Below are 19,884 nucleotides of genomic sequence, written 5' to 3' on the forward strand. Positions count from 1 at the left end.
TCATCCCATCGATAGGCGGGACCTAGAGGGGCGTTCCGGCCCCCCTGGACCAGCAGGGGCTTTATTCTAGAGTCACTGGCGCGTGGCTGCGCTTTTCTTCCGCGTTGGTAGGTGAAACCCCAGTGGCTTCATTGGCTCCTTGATTTAAACCACGCCCGGCTTTCTGCCCGCTTTGCTGTTGCTGCGGGGCCAGGCCGCCCAGCCCCGCACGTCCCAGCCCCGCTCGCAGGGAGCCCGGGGCCGCTGCTGCCTTTGTGTGGATGCGGCGCGTGTCCTCTCTTCTCTTCCAGAGATGGCTAACAGGGGCCCGAGCTACGGCTTAAGCCGAGAGGTGCAGGAGAAGATCGAGCAGAAGTATGACGCGGACCTGGAGAACAAGCTGGTGGACTGGATCATCCTGCAGTGCGCCGAGGACATAGAGCACCCGCCCCCCGGCCGAGCCCATTTTCAGAAATGGTTAATGGACGGGACGGTAAGGCCAGGGCGGTCTTGGTTGCTGGGGCGGCGGGCTGGGAAGCCCTCCAGGGCTTTCTCTTCCAACGCCAGGCTGCGGGAGGAGCTGCGGCTGCCAAGCTCTGTGTCTCGCGGGGTGGGCATGGGCATGCCTTTATTTCTCCAGGTTGAAGATCCGGACTCCCCGCACAATTCCCTAGCTGGCTTAGAGGATTCTCCACCCACCCGAGACGTGGCAGCTCCCTCTTAAGTTGTTGCCAAATTAGAAGCCTTTTTGCTTTTTTCCCCGTGGGAATAGAGATAAGGATTTCCCTTCGATTTCTCCAGCCTGTTGGCCCCTCAGCTCTGGGAGGATTATTCCTTCCCCTCGGGAATGGGTTAGTTACAAAGTACAACAAAGGAAGGAGTCAGGAGGACTAAGCACCTGGCCATCCTTCCCTTCCTCCCTGGAGCCCTGCAGCCTGGGGCTGCTGAATGTCTGTTGAAGGCATGGGTTCTCAAGAAACTGAAGGGAATCCTTATTTGAGAGCTGCTTTTCTGAGCAGAGGCTCTGGTGCGTTTGGGGGTTGGGGACGGCTGATTCGCACCAGCCCATGTTTTCCCCAGGCTGTGATTTACTGTTATGTAACAGCTATTCCCCACTTCTGTTGGGTTGCCCAGGACTTGGGTTACGGGCATCTAGGAGGATGGTACCCGGTTCAGTTCTTTCATACATCATTGGCACATATGGGATGAATTATTGAAGGCTGATTCTGATCTGCCTTTTGATAGAAGATATAATATTAGATCCTATTATTAGACCTCCCTTCCCTCCCTTGAAAGTCTGCAATCACGGCCTCATCACCACACACTGTTCCCTATTTGTAAACATTCTTCCCGCACCCCCACCCTCCAGAGAAAGGAAGCCCGGAGCAAGGAGGGAAGGGGATTCCTAGGCTGCAGGCCCCACTGCAGTGGGGAGCAGCCCTGGGAGTGAGGCCACCTGGGTCTTTGGGATTTGGCGTGGGAACCTGGCCACCCAGCCCAGAGCCAGCGCCTTCCTAGGGCGCAAGACTTGCCTCTGCCCAAACCTGTAAGCTGCGCCCTGTAGGGCCTGGATTCACTTTTTGTCTGTGACGGGTAAATACAAGGGAAACATTGATTTTTGTCTCCCCTTTCTCCCTGCAGGTCCTGTGCAAGCTGATAAACAGTTTATACCCACCAGGACAGGAGCCCATTCCCAAGATCTCTGAGTCAAAGATGGCTTTTAAGCAGATGGAGCAAATCTCCCAGTTCCTGAAAGCTGCAGAGATCTACGGCGTCAGGACCACTGACATTTTTCAGACAGTGGATCTATGGGAAGGTAAACAGCCTTCGGGCCTTTGGGACTGCACCCTCCGTCCTCTCCACTTTGCCCATCTCTTTGTGAAACCTGCTCGCCATGTTCTTCTCTGGGCCTGCGTGTGCCCCTGTGGGGGGGTGGGAGCTGGGGTGGGGGGCGTTATCCACCGTGACCCAAGGGCACTGTTAGCCTACCCCTTTGTGATATTCTATTGAAAAGGGTCTCCTCCTCTGAGGGAACGCACACCCTGAGGACATGGCAGGGACCTCAGCAAACTAGTGTGGAAAAGAGAGGACTCCGCCGAGAGGAAGCTAAAATGGTTACATGGATGTCTTTTATTCCTGCTACCCCTCCCACAACGTAACTCTTGCCGAACAAATGGTAGCTACTGGAGGAGAAGGGGGGTGGTAAGCCTGCTTCTGACTCACCAGCAGCAGGGCTTTCAGACAAAGCTGCCGGGCGCCGTTGTGTCATTCAATCTGAGAAATCACGAGCATCCCGACCTTTTACTAAACTATTGTCGGAGGGCTTGGGGACTCTACCTTCCAGATATGTAGTCCACTCAGAAAGTGGGACACGTGATTTTTTCTTTCACATTTGTGACTTCACTTAAGACGTGTTATGAGGCATAAAAATCAAATCCCGTTTCTGGATGTATTTAACAATCCAGTGTTATTGGGGAAAATGATGTGACTGGAGATACTGCCCAAGAATTTGGGACCCATGGGCATAGGGCCTAGTGTGCCCCTCGAGCCCAAATGTGTGTGGCCCTCCGTGCAACTGTTTCACGTGAAGCCGGCCAGGCTCTGGAGATACAGAACAGCTCAAGCGGGCCTCTAGGCCTGCTCAGCTCCCTCATGCTCGCTGGCCCTGGCTGTTGTCAGTGGTCCAACCAATAGGACACCCAGGGAAGTGGCATTTCCAGTTTCCTTCACATTCGAGTTATTAAAGTCCTAAGACCCTGGTCAGGTTACTTGTGTTTTGCCATTACTGAGAAACTCAGATATCCAGTCCTTCGGGTCAGGCCATGGGACTTCGTGGATACTTACCTCCACATCCTCATGGATGTCACAGTTGAGGCTTGGTTTTTGCTCTTTAGATCACAACTGGGATGATTTTCCCAGCTAATAAAGATAGCCACTGCTTATGGATAGTTTTCCATCTAGGAGGCATGGTGCAAGGACTTTACTGTGTAATGCCAATCAGTTCTCCTACAATTCTATGAGGTGTTATTAATTTTCCCATTTCATAGAAGACGATGCTGAGGCTTGCCCATAATTACTTGTTACATCGTATGGCCAGTAATTAGCAGCAGAGCCGGGGCTCAAACCTGAACTCTGATGCCGGAGAATAGGGCCTCGACTAGCGTGCCATGCCACGCTCTGACCAGGAGGCTGTCTCCTTCACCTACATCAGGAGCTGGGCTGTTGAGTCCTAACGGTGACTGAGGAGGATGAAGATGAGGAGGAGTCAGGGCTGTGTGGGACACAAGGATGGAGCCCCTGCACTAGGGGGTTCTTGTGAATAGAAGGGTGAGCCCCTCCCCAAGTACAGAAAGTACGAAGAGGATGAAAGTGGGAGATGGGGACCCCGAGAGTGCTTTCCTGTCTTTACGTGACTGAGGCTATTCTATTTGCCTTTCCACGTTTATCAAAGACCACACAGGGAAACTTTATATCCCAGAGGTGCTGGCAGTGAAGAGGAGGGGTGGAGGGAGCAATGGTTCCTGATTGACAGAGCAGGGGGCGGTCTACACCACCTGCCCCAGCCCTGTATGTTCATACTTCTTAAGGGAAAGGGGGGGTCAAGAAGCAGGAATGAGACTGACTATGGTAGCCTGAGGTAGGGTAGTGGACAGGCGGGCTCCAGGCCGCGTTAATGCTCCTAGAAAACAGGAAACGAGGCAGACACCGAGGAGTCTCATCCCCGGGGTGGGGGGGATGTATGAAGCTTGAAAGGAAAAGAAGGGGACTCACTCCAAGGGTTTGTGACTGACCTGGTTTAGGTGGCCGTGGCTGGCAATAGAAAAGCGGATGCTTGGGGGTGCCCAAATGGCCTCTGGTGGACCCTCCATGGGAGACTGAGCACTGACGTTCAGGAAGAGTCTTTCTAAGCATTAGAGGGGATGCTCAGGATCACCGACTGAGGCTCAGGCCGGAGCTGGTTACCATACAGTGGGGCAAGTGGTGGGAAGGCGGGTGGCTTCGGGCAGAGGAGGGAGGGGCCGAGCGGGCCTGGAGCAAGGTCAGGGTGAGACCCGAGGGAGGAGGCTGGGTCCTTTCTGCCAGAGCCTGCTGTCACTCCTGTTTGGGGAGGAGCAAGCTAGAATCAAAGGGATGCCACCAGGCAGGGTTGGCATGTGTCTGCGTGCCTATGAGGGTGTACGTGTTTACATATACAGCTATTGAATTAGCCATTTGCTTAGCTTCCTGCCACACTGTCCCCACTGTGCTGACTGTGGTTTTCAGTTTATTGCCATTCACTCCCGATTCCACGCACTGTGGCTGTGGAGGCCGTGGCTGCCACTGGTCCAGTCCTCCTTGTCTGGGGACTTCTCTTCCTCCTCTGCAGGCATTTTATGCTCAACAGCTCTCTGCCCCCTGCCCCCCATCTTCCCTGCTTGGCACCTTCCCAGTAGCGGTCGGTTGCCCACGGCTGCCCAGTGACTCCATGTGGCTCTGATGTTGTGGATGAATAAAGCTGCAGGAGCCTCAGCTTGCCAAGTGCCTTCTCACTTAGGGTTCCATTTTTTTAGAGAGGCAGAGGCCCTGGATGGACCCATTGTCCTAAAGCCCCTTTTTAGATGCACAGTGAAATGTTTGCAGTGGACTTGGGAGCTACCAGAATAAACGGTTCAGGGCTTTGAAAAGGAACCCAGAGCTAAATGGCCCAGAAAACAACCCAACCACAGGGATATTAGAGACAAAGCTACTGAAGTTCCCCTGGGAGGAAGCTGGGGCCGAGCAGTCCCTCTCAGGGCTGGGGAAGAAGCGAGGGCCGAGGGCCGCTTAGAGGACTGGAGAAGTCCTTCTCTTGGAGGATGGAAGGTCAATGCCTGGAAGGTTCTGGCTTTGCCATGGGCGCCCGGAAGGGGTAGGAGTGGGGCTGTCTCAGCTGCCCGTGACTCAGGAGAGCATACCGGAGGTTCGGCATCTTTCCTGTGGAGAGAAAGTGGGCGGGAGAAAAGGGAGGAGCAGGAAAAGGAGGTGTGTGTGTTTGTGTGTGTGAGAGAGACAGAGACAGAATGAGAGAGAACACATAAGAGCTAGGGAATGTGTGGGTCAGAAAGACACAAAGAAAACTTACCCTGGAAGCTAGTAGAATGCAGATTTCTGAGTCAGAAATTAGACTGCCTAGTTCACACCTCGACTCCACCACCTATCAGTTAACTTTTCTAAGCTTCGGTTTTCTCAACCGGAAGAACGGGTATTAGTGTCTATTTTATGGGCTTGAAATGGGGATGGAATGGGACGATGCCTCAGAAGTGCTTAGCATAGTGGTTGGCAATCATAGAGCGTAATGTATGGTGGCAGTGTGAAAATTACTGCTGTCATTCGCCTGTCCTGTCGTAGGACAAATGGACAATGAGGGTGGGGGGAGCAGGCTGGAAAGGCACATATTCTGTCTTGGAACAGATGGACTTCATGAATGGTTTCACACAGAAGCCAGTAGGGTTGCCTGGATGACATTTGCCCCCTGTCATGGGTGGTGTCTTCCTTGCATCGGCCATTCTCCAGCACGAAGGGACCAGCTTTGCACGCCCCCTTTTGACTTTTTTCTATCTCGTGGTCATTACCCTCTTGACGTCTTTCCCTGCAATATGTCGCTTTGCCAATTACAGACCCAGGAGATCTTGGTTCAGTGGAAGGAGCATGAGTTTGGAGTCAGGTAGATGGGTTAAAACTATTTAGCTACATCCCAGCTTCGTGAACTTGTTCAAGGGCTTGGCTTCTGAGAGCCTCGGTTTCCTTCTCTATAAGTAGGTCTAGTGCCTTCCTCAGAGGGTTCTTGTAAGGACTAAACGTGTACAATGCCTAGCACAACGCCTGGCTAGCAGACACCTAATAAATGTTGGCTTCTTTCCCCTACTACAAGCCTGCCAGCAACTAACCTTTTGTTTCCTTGGCATCACCACATGGTGAGCAAGCGTTAGGCAGGTAGAATTCTAGAATGCCAGAGTGGGCAAGACTCAAAGATCAGTCCAGTCTGATGACTTCTCTCAGTAGTCCTACTGACAGGGCTCCTGGACACGTGGTTTCACCCTGCCTCCCTGTTCCCCTTCCGGGATGACTGGGAGTTAGGGGGGAGTGTGGTTCCCACCGGGGGTGGAGTACCTGGAAGGTCCAAATATATTCTCTGGGGAGGCGCCACTGTGGTGTCGCTCCTTAACAGCAAGAGCAAAGAAACATTTCACCCAACTTGAGAGACACTTTGGGATCTTGTGAGGTACCTGGAGTGACTTGAGTCACCACACATGCCTGCTGCGTGCAGCCTCCTTTCCTGTCAGAGCAACCTCAAGCGCTGCCTGCTCGTGATCATGGTGGGCAGGTTTTTCACTCAGCAGCGGTTCCCAGCCTCCAGCGTACAGCAGAATCAGCCGGCAGGCTTAGGAAAACACAGCCCCAGAGCTTCTGAGGTATTAAATCTGGGGTAGGGCCCGGGAATGTGCATTTCTTACCAAATCATAGGTAACGCTGCTTTGGCTGGTCTGGGAACCCCACTTTGAGAACCCCTGCCCGACAGAGTGTCTCCAGGAAGGCAAGCAACAAAAATTCATAAAACTCACAGAGCAAGCCCAATCTATTCTCTGACATTTCTCCTTTGACCGTAGCAATAGTTCCTCTACCTTGAGGAGAGAATTGGGGTCATGCCTAAGTTATTACTCAGGGAAAAAAGAAATGGTTCCAGAAAGATGAAAAAGGTCAGTATTCCAGAAGTAACAAAGATGAGTCAAGACTAATAAGAAAAAAAGGACTAAAGAAAAGACTAAAAAAAAAAAAAAAAAGGAAGTAGCTCTGAAGCAAAGAGTTTGGGCTATAAATTATAAAAAACTTTTAGTATTAAAAGTAGAGTGTCCAGTCTGACTTTACCCGCCCAAATGACCTTTCTCTGGTCTTTATTTCCCTTTTACCCTTCTGATTATTTTTTCTTCCCAAAGACATGCATAAGATATCATGAAAGCAACAACAACAAAAAAAATTCAAGAGAACAAAATCCCTGTTGAAGTATCCTTATGGTAGTAGCACTCATACTTTATGGGTATTAAGGATCCCTGGTGGTGGGACGCCTGGGTGGCTCAGTTAAGCATCCGACTCTTGATCTCAGCTCACGTCTTGGTCTCAGCTCAGGTCTTGATCTCAGCGGCCTGAGTTCAAGCCCTACATGGGGCTCCACGCTGGGCATGGAGCCTATCTACTTAAAAAAAAAAAAAAAAAAGTCCCGGTTGTGGGGGCGGGGACCTGACAATACAGAACCCTTGGTCCCACCCCCCAGAGGTCATCATTTCATAGTTTGGTGCTTGGGGAAACACTGCCCCGTGATAATGCAGCAAAGAGGGCACACCCAGATGTCAAGACTCTCTGAGAAAAGGTCTGCCAGGTGAGACAAGGGAAGCTACCATACTACACCACTGTCTTGTTTCCCACAATTGCAAGTCTAATATTAGCCCCTCCCATAAGAGTCCAGGTCGCCTTATCAAAATGCTGAGCTGTTCATGGACATTTGGCACCTCCTATTCCCTGTGTCACTTCCCATTTTAACGGCCAGTGGTCTCATTTTTAGGTCACCACCAAGGACTCAGCATCTAGAAAATTCCCAGCACTTTCCTCTAGTTGGTACTTCTTTCAGGACCGTTTTTCTTCTTTTTTTTTTTTTTTCTTGGAAGAAAAGCCTTCAGCAGTGGTTTTCGAGCTGTCTTGCCAAAATATCTAGGGGTAGCTTTCAGGGAGCAAAGAGATTCCATGCTGCCAGGATTCTGAGCTGGCTCCCGACTTGGATCAGAGCCCTTCTAATTATTGACTTTACCATTTGATTTTGGGGAGGATAGCTCTGATGGGAGGAGTTATTGCTTAAGGAATATTACGTAGTAACTTACCATGTGCCAGACATTGCAATGTTTTTAAAAAGTGAAAAACCAAAGTGCTGGAGCAGTGGTGCCTATCCATCTGGCTATAGCAAAATCATCCCAAGAGATTGTTCCAGAATCTGAATTTTTAAGATTCTCAGATATTTCTGATGATCAGTCTAGTTTGAGGGTCATCATGTTTCTCAGACTTGCCTGATGGTGTAAATTACCTGGGGAGCTTATTAAAAATATGAACTTCCAGGCCTCCCCCAGGCCTGCTGAATCCGTCTCTCAGGGGAATGATGTCAAAATGCATATATATTTTTTTAAGATTTTTTTATTTATTTGTCAGAGACAGAGAGATTGAGCTCACAAGCTGGGGAGTAGCAAGCAGGCAAAGGGAGAAGCAGGCTGAGCTTCTCCCACTGAGCAGGGAGCCCGATGCGGGACTCGAACCCAGGACCCTGGGATCATGACCTGAGCTGAAGGCAGACGATTAACTGACTGAGCCACCAGCCATCCCAAAATTCATATTTTTGAAGAGATCTCCCCCACAGCGTCCCATAAATAGTCCAAGAGGCTTGGGAAACCTTGTTCTGAAGTGTCATGCTCTAGGCAGGTGGTGCCAAGATTCACAGATGCTCCGTAACCTCACTGCTCCTCTAGACATTGAGTATGTGACCCCCCATTACAGAAGTCAGCCTCTGCAAATGGCCCCCTCCCTCCAGCAGTCCATGCGGAATTCTGAACTGGTAAGAGCCAGGAGGCTAGAAAAAGGCCCTCATGCCATTCCATCAATCCGGGAGTCTGCTAGGGACGTCTGTTAGAAGGCTAACTAGACATGATAGGAAAGCAAGCTAGACAAGTTAGAGAGGCAGGTTTCTGCTCATAGTGTGACTCAGAATCTTGGCAATGATGAACTTGATTGGCATGCTGATGGGGGACTCTAGGCCCCAACTCTTCCTCCTGCTTTAACCTTATTTGGGTGGAGGCCTGGAGAAATTATTCCAGGCAAAAACTCTCAAAGACTTCACGGCCCTTGGGGCCCAAGGACCATGACCCGGTTTTGTCCCCCGCAGTGCGTTCCCTCTAGCCTGGCACTGAAGCAGCTACTGCCACTCCTTCGGATCATCTCTGATCACCAAGGAACGTGGCACCCCAGCCGGCCTGCCATGGGGACGGACCCCTGGGAGATGGTGGCCTGGTGGACTGTTTGTGGGCTTTGCATTTGGACACCTGAGCTAGAGCCAGGCTCTGGTTTACTTGCTGAGGGACTCTGGGCACGCTCATTAACCTCCCTGAATGAGTGTTCCCATCCCTCCACTGCAGGCAATAATATCAGTTCCACTGGGTTGATGTCATGTATAATAAAGTGTCTAGCCTCTAATTTATATCAAATCTCTTGCCTTGGGACCTTTCCTAAGAAAACTTCTCCAACGTGTTCTGGTCAAAAACACCCCCTTCCCTAGCTTCTTCTGCCCCTGATTGTGTTGTGGCTCCCTTTCCCACTCTCCAGGATGAGGATGGGCGGGTTCCTGGCTCTCTTGCCCCCAGCGTTGTCCCCTCCTCCTGCCTGGGTCCATGCGGTATGCGCAGCAGCCAGCCTTGTACCCGTGGCTGACTTGCTGGGCACCCCCAGACCCCGCGCTTACCAGACTCGCTCCTGCCAACCAGCAGAAATAGACTTCCCGAGTGCTCCTTGTACAGAGCAGAGCTGAGTGGCGTATTCGAACCTTCCTAAACCTCCCTGCGCTTCCTCATTGTTCTAGGCTCTCTTTAATGGCTCACTACTTAAGAGCAGACCCTCTCCCTTTCTCTTTCCAGAGTGAGCCTTCAGAATATCATCACTACAGCTCTATTCCACTGCCCCCCCCACAAAGGAGCGCATTACACGGTGACAATTACAGAAAAGCTTTTTATCTATGGAGAGAAGTCATTTTCACAACCACCTCTGGGCTTGCTCTTGCGTCTCACTATTCCTGAGCCCTCCTCCGCCATCTGCTGCCCACACACTCTGACCTGCCCCCCCCCCCCCCCCCCCCCGCTGCTCCTTGCACCTGGGGACTCTCCTCTGACGTCCCTGCCTCCCGCAGCTGCCTGCCAACCGCACCTGGCCTCAGGACCCCGGAAATCGCCCTGTGGTTCATGGGGTGGAGAAAAAAAGTGAGGGAAGGGGGATCTGCTGTCTCTCTCTCTCCTCGTTGAATAGATGAACTGGACTTCCTCTGTGGGCCTTAATGGTTTAGTTCATCAGCGTTCTACTCCGGGCTTGCTTTCCATCTGCCTTTCTCCTGTAATTCTGTATTCCCCAGTGACCGAGCTGCAACAGCCCGGCTGGAAAGACCACAGATGGCTTTTTTTTTTTTTTTTTAAGATTTATTATTTGAGAGCGAGAGCACGCATGAATGGAGGGAGGAGCGGAGGGAGAGAATCTCAAGCACTGACTGAGCCCCCCCCAGGCGCCCCCAAAGAGGGCTTTTTGTATTGGCCGTTAGCTTTCTTGGTTTCTAACCCTGTGCCTTGAGCTTTGCTCTTCCCACTTGTGCCCTGCATGGATCTGGTTCTAAGTCAGGGAGAACGGCACAGGGGCGTCTTTCCTAGTCCAGGGCCTGGCAGTCAGACGCAAGGGAGGAGAGGAGAGGAGATGGGAGGAACAGGCTGACTGGTAGGCAGTCAGACGCAAGGGAGGAGAGGAGAAGAGATGGGAGGAACAGGCTGACTGGTAGGGTCCAATGGCCTTCTCTGAGGGTTCAGGGTCACTGGGCCCCTCAGGTAACAGTGGTCCCCCTCCCACTATGGAAGGGGCACACCACACACACACGGACACACACACCCCACAAACCAGCTATTTTTTATCTCCATTTAGCTCCTTCCAAGCTACACAAAATAAAGGGCCTCTCATTTGTGTCGCATTGAGCGCTTTCTGTGTTGATTTGCTTTCCTTCATGTGCACGTCTCCAGCCCAGAGAGCCAAGTGAGTACTCAGTTGGATGCACAATGGGTGATTTTAGACCCTTTTAACCCAGAGGAAGTAAAAGAGAGGAGCCAGCTGCGGTTTGGTGCATTTAAGCCATCCAAAACAACTTCTTTCTAGTTTCCTTCTCCCCGCCCCTCCCCCCCCCCCCCCCCCCCCCGCCAGTCCTGAGGAAAATCCTCATCTGCAGACCAGCTCACAGGCCTAGCCACAGGATTTCCCCTTGCCACAGCCTCTAGAACCCACTGAGGCAAGCGCCCCTGCCCAGGGCAGGGACCTACCTGTACCTGAGCGGATGGGTATTTAGAATGTTTTCTTCATACAGCAACTATGAAAGGATGAGAAACTGGGCAAGTCATACAGAGAGTAGGCAGGTGATTTTTTTTGTTCCTTTCTAAGAAGTTTTGCTACGGTTATCTTCAGGGCTTTGAGAAGTATTTGCCATCCCTCCCCCTTGGATGGGATGGCCGACAGCCTCCTATCAGAACTTCCTTCCCAGAGGGCCAGCCCCATCCTTCCAGATTCCTTGGCCCTGACACAGGCTTGGCTTTCATTTCTCTGTTGGTTTGCAGGGAAGGACATGGCGGCCGTGCAGAGGACCCTGATGGCTCTTGGCAGTGTTGCGGTCACCAAGGATGACGGCTGTTACAGGGGAGAGCCATCCTGGTTTCACAGGTAAGTAACCCTTCCCGCCTCCCCGTCCCCCTCCCCACCCCCCAGCAGAGGAGGATTTTACCAGAGAGAGCATCTGAAACCCCAGAGGCCATTTCCACACAAAGCCCTTAGGAGCAAGCAGGGGGGGTGGGTGGGGGGGTGGGGGCCGCACTCCTGGCCCACAGCTGATTGCTGAGAGCAAAGAAAGAGCCATGCTGCCATGCGGCCAGCAGCCCACCCACCCACAGCGGACTCAGTTGAGTGTTTCCTGCTAGATACCTGGACCCTCCAGCTCTGGCCATGCTCCTTCTCTAGAGGCTGAGCGGGACTGTTTGGCTTTCCTCAGGAAGGTGGCTTGAGGTCTGAACTTGGTTTTATTCTGATCTAAGAAGCCCTAAGTCAACTCATTTATCTATTCTTGCACTCACTGAAGAGAAAATATGTCCTGGTTCATGCCTGTTGTCCCAGTGAATTTATTGATAACAGTCACTTTCACTTCCAAAAGTGGCCTGGTCTCGATAATGTCTTATGTGGTCATGTCAGTAAAGGATTTATTTTGTTGTTGTTGTTGCTACTGTTTTCATGGGTGGGGGGAAGCAAGGGATCTAAACTCAGTCTAAGAGCTCTGTGGGCAATGAAGACAAAAGAGCACTTTGTAGCAGATAATTGACCCTTCATTTCCCTAATCCCTCTTTCTTCCTCTAGACTGTTATAAAAAGGTACCAGTTTAAATGAACCTGGTCCGAAAACCTCCTAGATATTGGCCGGTTGAAACTCTGGTTTTAGTCCCAGCTTTGTTAGTGACATACCATGGTTTATATGACCCGCAAAAGCAAAATTACTTACTACCTGGCTCTTTATACTGCAGCTTGCTGACCTTTGGCGAGGAAGAAAATGTTTCCTCCTTGACTCCTAGGTCCTGTAGCTCTAAAACAGGAACAATAATACTTGGCCCTGCACAGGGAAAGGTGGATTGGGATTAATGACCTGCTTTGTAAGAAGAGCTGTTTGTAATTTTCACAAGGGCTTGAGGTAACTGTGAGAGAGTGGGTGATAAGAAAGTTGTCTGAGAGCGAAGTCCTCAGAGAGGACACACTGATTCATGGAAATTCTGAAAAATCATCTGGGTTCTAAGGAGTAGAGAGCTCATGTATCATGGAGCAGCCTACTTGGAGTAGGGCTGTAGCTCATAATAGGACCATAGCCCAGGGGAGGAACGTAGCCCAGGGGAGGACCATAGATCAGGGTAGGGCCATAGCTTATGATAGGATCATAGCTCAGGGTAGGGCTCATAGATCATGGTAGGGCAATGGCTCAGGGTCAGGTCATAGCTCAGAGTAGGGCCATGGCTCAGGGTATGATCATAGTTCCTATCAGTACTGTAGCTCAGTACAGGGCCTACTATTCTATTTGGTGACCTTGTGTTCTAGCTGGTAGCCCCCCCGGGAGAGCCATTCTAACTGCATATCTTGGGAAGGGTTTGAAAACTGTCAGAATGACTTTATTCCCCCTCACCTCCTCTGCCTAGGAAAGCTCAGCAGAATCGGAGAGGATTTTCAGAGGAGCAGCTTCGCCAAGGACAGAACGTCATCGGCCTGCAGATGGGCAGCAACAAGGGGGCCTCCCAGGCGGGCATGACGGGGTACGGGATGCCCAGGCAGATCATGTGACATGCCGCCTCCCACCTCCCAGGAGAGAGGACGAATGTTCCACACCACGGTCTCTGTGATAAAGAAATAGTTAGTCACCTTCTGACCTTCTCCTCTTTCTCAAAGCCTCCCGTTTGTGGTTTTTGCAAAAGTGCTGCATTTCCGCTGCGAACCCGCGTTGCCCACTGCTGCCACCTTGCGTTCGTTTCGAACTATGCAAAGACTCCGCCTCCTCTTCCTGAGCTCCTCCTTGGCCCCAAAGTCACGGCCTTTTGTCGGATTATTTATTTATTTATTTGCCAAAAATGCCCCCTCCTCAACGTATTAGAACACCCCTAATAAATTAATAAAATTAGTCTTCTGGCTTCAAACGTAAACTTCGTTCTTCGTGGCAGGGTCTCGGCTTGCAGGGCTGGCTTTCCATTCGCTCACCGGGCCGGCAAGATGGAATCGAGCCGAAGCGGTAGGTGGAGAGAGATAGGTGAGCTTCGAGGAAGCCCTAAGAAGGTTGTGTTGTTTATCTCGGCAATGGCAGTAGAAGTGTAGGAATAGTTTTGCCCACTCGAACAGCCTATAGCCAAGAATTCAAGAACAAGCTCTTTGATCCCGTGGGTCAAAGTTCCTACCTTGCGCTTACGATGCTAGACTGGGGGTGGGGGGAGATGCGGGAATGAGCAAACCAAAACCCCAGTTCGTAAGGGACTCTCATATGGATGCCCAGGAAGTATTTGCTGGATGGGTGGTTTTATCAAATGGATGGGTGACAGCTGAAGGAAAGAGCTGTTGTCACTTCTGTACCAATAATCTTCCCCTTGCAGGCCAGACCCTGGCTCTGCTGCCCACATTTATACAGTTTTGTGTTTTTTTTAAGATTTTATTTATTTGAGAGAGAGAGAGAGACAGCAAGGGGAGGAGCAGAGGGAAGGGGAGGAGCAGAGGGAAAGGGAGAAGCAGACTTTGCGCTGAGCGAGGAGCCGGATACAGGACTTGATCCCACAACCCTGAGATCACGACCCTAGGCGAAATCAAGAGTCAGATGCTTAAGCGACTGAGTCACCGAGGCGCCCCCATACTGTTTCTTCAGAAACCAGGAGTTAGAGGCAATGTTGATTGCTCCCTTACACTCACTTAGAGGGTCTAAATCCCTAAAACTGTTGGATATTGCCTAAGACTGAGCTCTAGCTAAGATGGATAGGTTCCAGAGATTCTGTCAGCCATATAAAAATTAAGAAGGCTAATAAACCTTGGGGCCAAGACTTAATCTTATTCTCTCCTACCAGTAGAAACAAGAAAAAAAAAAAGGGATGCATTTAGTAAGAAAAGAAATAAGGCATTGTATCCATACCATGAATTGTTAATTAATAAGACAAGATAAAAATAAATGAAACTGTAGATATTGTCACCGTCTAAATGTTTGGGTGGTGGCTTTTCAGACTGTGTTCTAGGCTTCCATAGGGATTTCTATGGGATCCCCATGGGGTGGGCAGTGCTGCTTATAAGAGGCAGAATCCTGGGTCCCCATTCCTTCTTCAGTGAGAGCATCACTGATCTTATCTATTTTATATATTAGGATTCAGCATAAGATTTTAAAAGACTTTTAATATTAAAAGAAAGCAAACAAGAATCAGTAAAAGGAATGAGTCTGAGTCACCTAAAGGACCTAATGTGTCCTGGAGGAGCCCTATGGACTCTGACAGCCAATGGTGGGTGAGTTGTCCGTTCCTGAAAAGATGTCACGTGAACATGGTGGCTGAACCCTTACCTCGGAGTTGCCGTAAAAGCAAGAGAGTCAGGTTGATGGTTCCCCAAAAAACTGAAATAAAACTGGGAGGGAATTCCTGGAGAGAGATAGAAGGTGGTCAGGTCCCTGTCTGAGATTGGGAGTGGGGACGTGGGACATAGCCTCCATCAGCGGTGGGGTAGGTTTGGGAGAGAGCTGCTGGGCTCTGCCTGTTTGGTTCCCCACACCGCCCTGGTTCCACCACTGCTGTGCCAGAGACACAGAAAAAAAGAGACAGAAAAACAGCGAAATCAGCTCAGAATGGGAAGGAAGTAGCCTTCCAAATCTAGGGAGTCCAGCCCGAGTGAGGAGCAGGTGATAGAACACTGATAGACTTGCGGGCACCTGGGTATTTCCTCCTTCCAGCATGAGCGCCCCCACCCCCTCAGGCTCCCACCTCTGAGTCCCTTTGCAGGATGACAGCCTGGAGATGAGGCTGTTAAAAAAATGGAGGCCCTAGAGGGGAGAAGGTGTATTGGAGCATAAGAGTTAACACAGCATGAGTGAGAGCCCAGTTTGTAATTCCAAAGACTACCTGCCTCAACACAATATTTCCAGCTCCCAAGAGTCCCCAGAAGCAATCCAAACTGGAGCCTGAGGTTTTTTCCCCCTTTCCCCACTTTGTATTTGCAATCAAGGTAGCAGATAACCTCAGGGCAGTGTGAGCTCACAGGCAGCATCTGGAAGACTCCTGAGGAACAAAAGTACCGTGATCAAAAGACACACTGGATCACCCTTACCCCATGAAGTAGAAGTCATGGACCAGACAGAAGAATCATTTAAAAGTAGTCTAATAAATATAATAAAAATGATAAGAGAAATTATTGGACACATGAAGCAATAATCCATTATGAAGAAAAATTAAGTGGGGATAAGGAACATAAAAAAATAAATGAAATAATGGGGCGCTTGGGTGGCTTAGTCGATTAAGCAGCTTTCTTCAGCTCAGGTCATTATCTCCAGGTCCTGGGATCCAGCCTGAGTCATGGCAGGCTCCTTGCTCAGTGGGGAGTCTGCTTCTCCCTCTCCCTCTGGCTTCCCCCCACCCCCATGCACTTACTTGCTCTCTCTCTCAAATAAATAAATAAAATCTTAAAAAAAAAATGAAATAAAGATTGAGAGTAGAATGAATAAAATGAACAAGCTAATAAGTTGGAATGTCAAAACAAGGTATTCCGTAAAAAAGATAGGCACAAATAAATGGTAAATACAAAAAAAAAATGTTAAGTGATATGGGCCAAAAATCATATAATTGGAATCTCAGAAGGAAAGGAAAAAGATCAATATAGGGGAGGGAAAATTTGAAGAAATTATTTTGAGAATTTCCCAGGGGGAAAAAAAGACCTACGGACTCAGTTTTAAAAGACTTACAAAGATTCCAAAAAATAAATGATAAGAGTCCTTGGTGGGAAACATTATAGTGAAATGTATGACCACTAAGAATAAATACAAAATTCTCAAAGCTTTTAAAAATCAAAGCCCATTACGTATAAGGGGGGAATATCATATTAACATTGAACTTCTCAACAGTAACCTGGAGACATAAAGTGATATTTTCGAGGAACTGAAGGCATAAAAGAAAACATTAAACATGTAATTTTCTACATAGCAACTAATTTTTTAAACCCAAAAGTGGAGCAAAAATATTTAACAAAGACCCTCTGAAAACATAACTGGATTAAGTATTCCAATTAGAAAAATATCTTACGAGGAAAATGCTATTTGATATGGGAAATGAGGAGAAGTTAGTGAGAAAACCAGGACTAAACAATAGAGAGAAAAAGGTTATTTATAACAATCCAGGAAAAGAAAAAGAAAGTGTCCTGTTCAGAGGAAATATAGAGATATTGATAAATTTAAGAAATTGTTAGGAAAAGACAAACACATTTAATATTGATTCCCAAACCCAACAAGAATAAGAAAATTACAGGCTGATTTCACTTGGGAACATAGATGTGAAAAATTCTAAACAAAATAATATCTAACCAATTCCAGCAGTGAATTTTAAAAATCTGTTAGAATGAACTCTTTGCTCTCTTTTTAAAAAACATCCCCCCTTTATTTTTAAACTGGATGGGCTCTTTGGGGCGTATCCCTGCCTAGCCCTGAGTAGAAGCTTGAACCCTTTTCCTCTTCTAAAATCATTGAGAGATCACCTAGTCTGAACCCTGAGTTTTATTCATAATAATACTAGAGACCAAAGGTGAAATGACTTTTACATCATTTGGCTAGTTAGTCTTTAGAGGCTTCCAGAAACACTTGTTCATTTTTATTACTCAGCCTTTCTGCTAATCCTAAGTCTTCCTAAGGCTTTATTAAGCCATATCTTAATGTAGCATTCTATTCTTTTCATTTATTTATGTATTCAAAAACTGTCCTGGGGATCAGCAAAAGCCATCTATGTGCTGAAGGTATGGAAATGACTAGGAAAAAAAAAAAAAAAAAAGGAAATGACGAGAAAACCATCCCTGCCATCAATCAACAAGAATTTACTGAGTCCTTAATATATTTATGGAATTGTATTATAAACTAGGGAGACAAAGAAATATGAACATGGCTTTTAATGGAACGAATTTGTAGTCTAGTTGAACAAACAGAATCTACTCTGCAGCTCCTTGTATCCATTGCTTGTTGAAGGGCCAAATGAGGGCCATGTCCACTTGGTCTCTCTGAAGGAAGAGTTCTCTGGGCTGGGCTGGCCTGGGAATGTTTGCCAGAGGAGACTGGACTCAGGAGCTTCTGCTTTGTGCCATCCTGGGAATGTAGGGGCTTCCTTACCATTTGCCCCAACCTGCCTGCACCCAATAGAGCTAAAACAACGAGGAACACGCTTGGATTTCCAGACAAATCCTTGCTGGGTAGCCTCAAACAAAAGCCATGGTGACGTGGGAAGGACCTGTGGTACTCATGCCGGGGAGCCTCAGTCCATCTTAGACTGCCAGGAGACAGAGCTAATGGTCAGGATCTTAAAAGAAGGCCCCAACATGGCTTGTTCTCAAGTATAGAATTTTCCATGGTGGGACGCCTGGGTGGCTCAGTCGTTAAGCGTCTGCCTTCGGCTCAGGTCGTGATCCCGGGGTCCTGGGATCGAGCCCCGCATCGGGCTCCCTGCTCCGCGGGAAGCCTGCTTCTCCCTCTCCCACTCCCCCTTCTTGTGTTCTTGCTCTCGCTCTCTCGCTCTGTCAAATAAATAAATAAAATCTTTAAAAAAATAAAAAAAAAGAAAAGAATTTTCCCTGGTGATGGTTGCAGGTCCACCATGGAATCAACACATCGAGCTCTCGGCTTCAGACATCTGCTTCAACACAGGAGCCACGATCAAGGCTCCTGATGATCCTGGAAACAAAAAGATTTGCTAATGGCTAGTGACATCTGTAGGGACGCCATCTGCAGTGTTGTGCCTGGTTGCAGTGTGACTGTATGTCCCACTTAATGGTTGTCTAATATGTCAGAGACAGAAAGATGACTTAAGAAAATGTCTGACTCCAGGCAAATAGACTAGGCCAGAGTTATCTGCTTTTCCTATCACCCCTCCCACCAACAACAGTGATTGGGGCTGGTCTTATGTCAGTGGAAATGCAAAGCCCAATTTTCATAAGGCCTTATTTTTTTTTTTTCTAGGCATGCTGTCATTTTAGTTATCATTTATAGAATGCTTTAATGACATAATAGATTGCAGCGCTATTGTTGATAATAAATGTAATTGCCATCGCCTCAAAACTGCTAATTTCACCAGCCATTAAAATTAAAATAATTCTGTTGACTATGACTCGTTCACTGCTATGGTAACAAGAAGCGCAGAGTAACTTCTGGTAGCATTATTGGCAGAAATGAACACATCGTTCTTGTGGGTTGTTGTGTATGCCTAGTTCGCTTGGACAGTTTGAAAGCCAACTGACCCCATTCAGTCAGCTTCTTGAACGATGTAGATTCAAGGCCACTTTTCACATGAGCTTGGTAATGCCCTCATGGTACGCGGATGGTGAGGAAGTTTAAGGTCACTATCTCCCCCGAGGAAGGATAAGTGTGGCCATTTCTCTACACTCCCATCAGCATTCTCGCTTAAAAAATATGTGTGTGAATGTTCTGAAAGACACCATCTGCACATTAAGATGTCATTGGAACTTGGTGTTCGTCCTGAGCAGCTGCAAAGCAGTTTTATGATTGCTGGGTCCTAACCCCAAATCCCAACATTTTTCATCTCGGCCAAAGAGCACATTAAATCCATGAGCTGTTCATGCTTGTTACTGACTCTGACGTACACAGGGTTGGTAAGACAGAAGAGTCAACTGGTTAAAAAAAGAAAAAAGGCAAAATATGAGACCAGAACAGAAATGAGCACTTTCAGAATTCAACTTGAATGTCTTGGGCAAAAGAACTAAAGCAAACGTGGTTAATTTGTCATTCAGCAAAATTAAAGATCTGACGTGGCTGTGAGCCTATTATTTACTCACAAAATAAATGTGTCAACTTTTATGGCCCTGAGCAGAGAATGTAAAGCTATCTTGAAGGGCAAGGATAAATCTCACTATGGTTCAATTGGGTTTAGAGCGGTTATTGCCTCACTGCCCTTTATTTTAATGAAACAGATATTGAATGGCATTCTCTCAGATAAAATTAAAGATCTATGCTCGTTCCACATTCTTGGATCAATAATTCTTTGGGAGAACACTGCCTCCGTCTTATGATGGAATGAGTTTGGGTCGCAGAGATTGCAAAATGAGAAAGTCTGAGAAGAAATCCTGTTTCAAAACAACTGAAGGAAAAAATAATGAGCCCACCCCTGGGTGGCTTGAAAGATATTTATTGAGCACCTACTAAGTGTCAGGCACTCTATATAATCCATCTCTTCAAATGCATATAACAGTCCTGCAAGGTGAGTATTGATATCATTTTCCAGATAAGAAAAGTAAGAATCAGAAGGCGAAGGACTGCCCAAGGTCTCACAGCTAGTTATGGGGAAACTAGAATTTGAACTCTGAATATTAT

General features: G+C 48.3%; 1 protein-coding gene across 1 annotated transcript; it reads left to right on the forward strand.

Annotated features, from left to right (window-relative positions):
* The first annotated feature begins 1 nt into the window (after window position 1).
* TAGLN3 (transgelin 3) lies at window positions 2-13,486 on the forward strand. Its single transcript, XM_045902850.3, has 4 exons — window positions 2-472; window positions 1,621-1,795; window positions 11,385-11,487; window positions 12,995-13,486. Exons 1-4 carry the CDS (start codon window positions 293-295, stop codon window positions 13,134-13,136), a joined length of 600 nt encoding a protein of 199 aa, XP_045758806.1. The 5' UTR covers window positions 2-292; the 3' UTR covers window positions 13,137-13,486.
* The last annotated feature ends 6,398 nt before the right edge of the window (window positions 13,487-19,884 follow it).

Source organism: Mirounga angustirostris, unplaced genomic scaffold, assembly GCF_029215605.1.
Source record: "Mirounga angustirostris isolate CCGP_5_RB_7025 unplaced genomic scaffold, mMirAng1.0.hap1 SCAF_1, whole genome shotgun sequence".
Lineage (NCBI taxonomy): Eukaryota > Metazoa > Chordata > Mammalia > Carnivora > Phocidae > Mirounga > Mirounga angustirostris.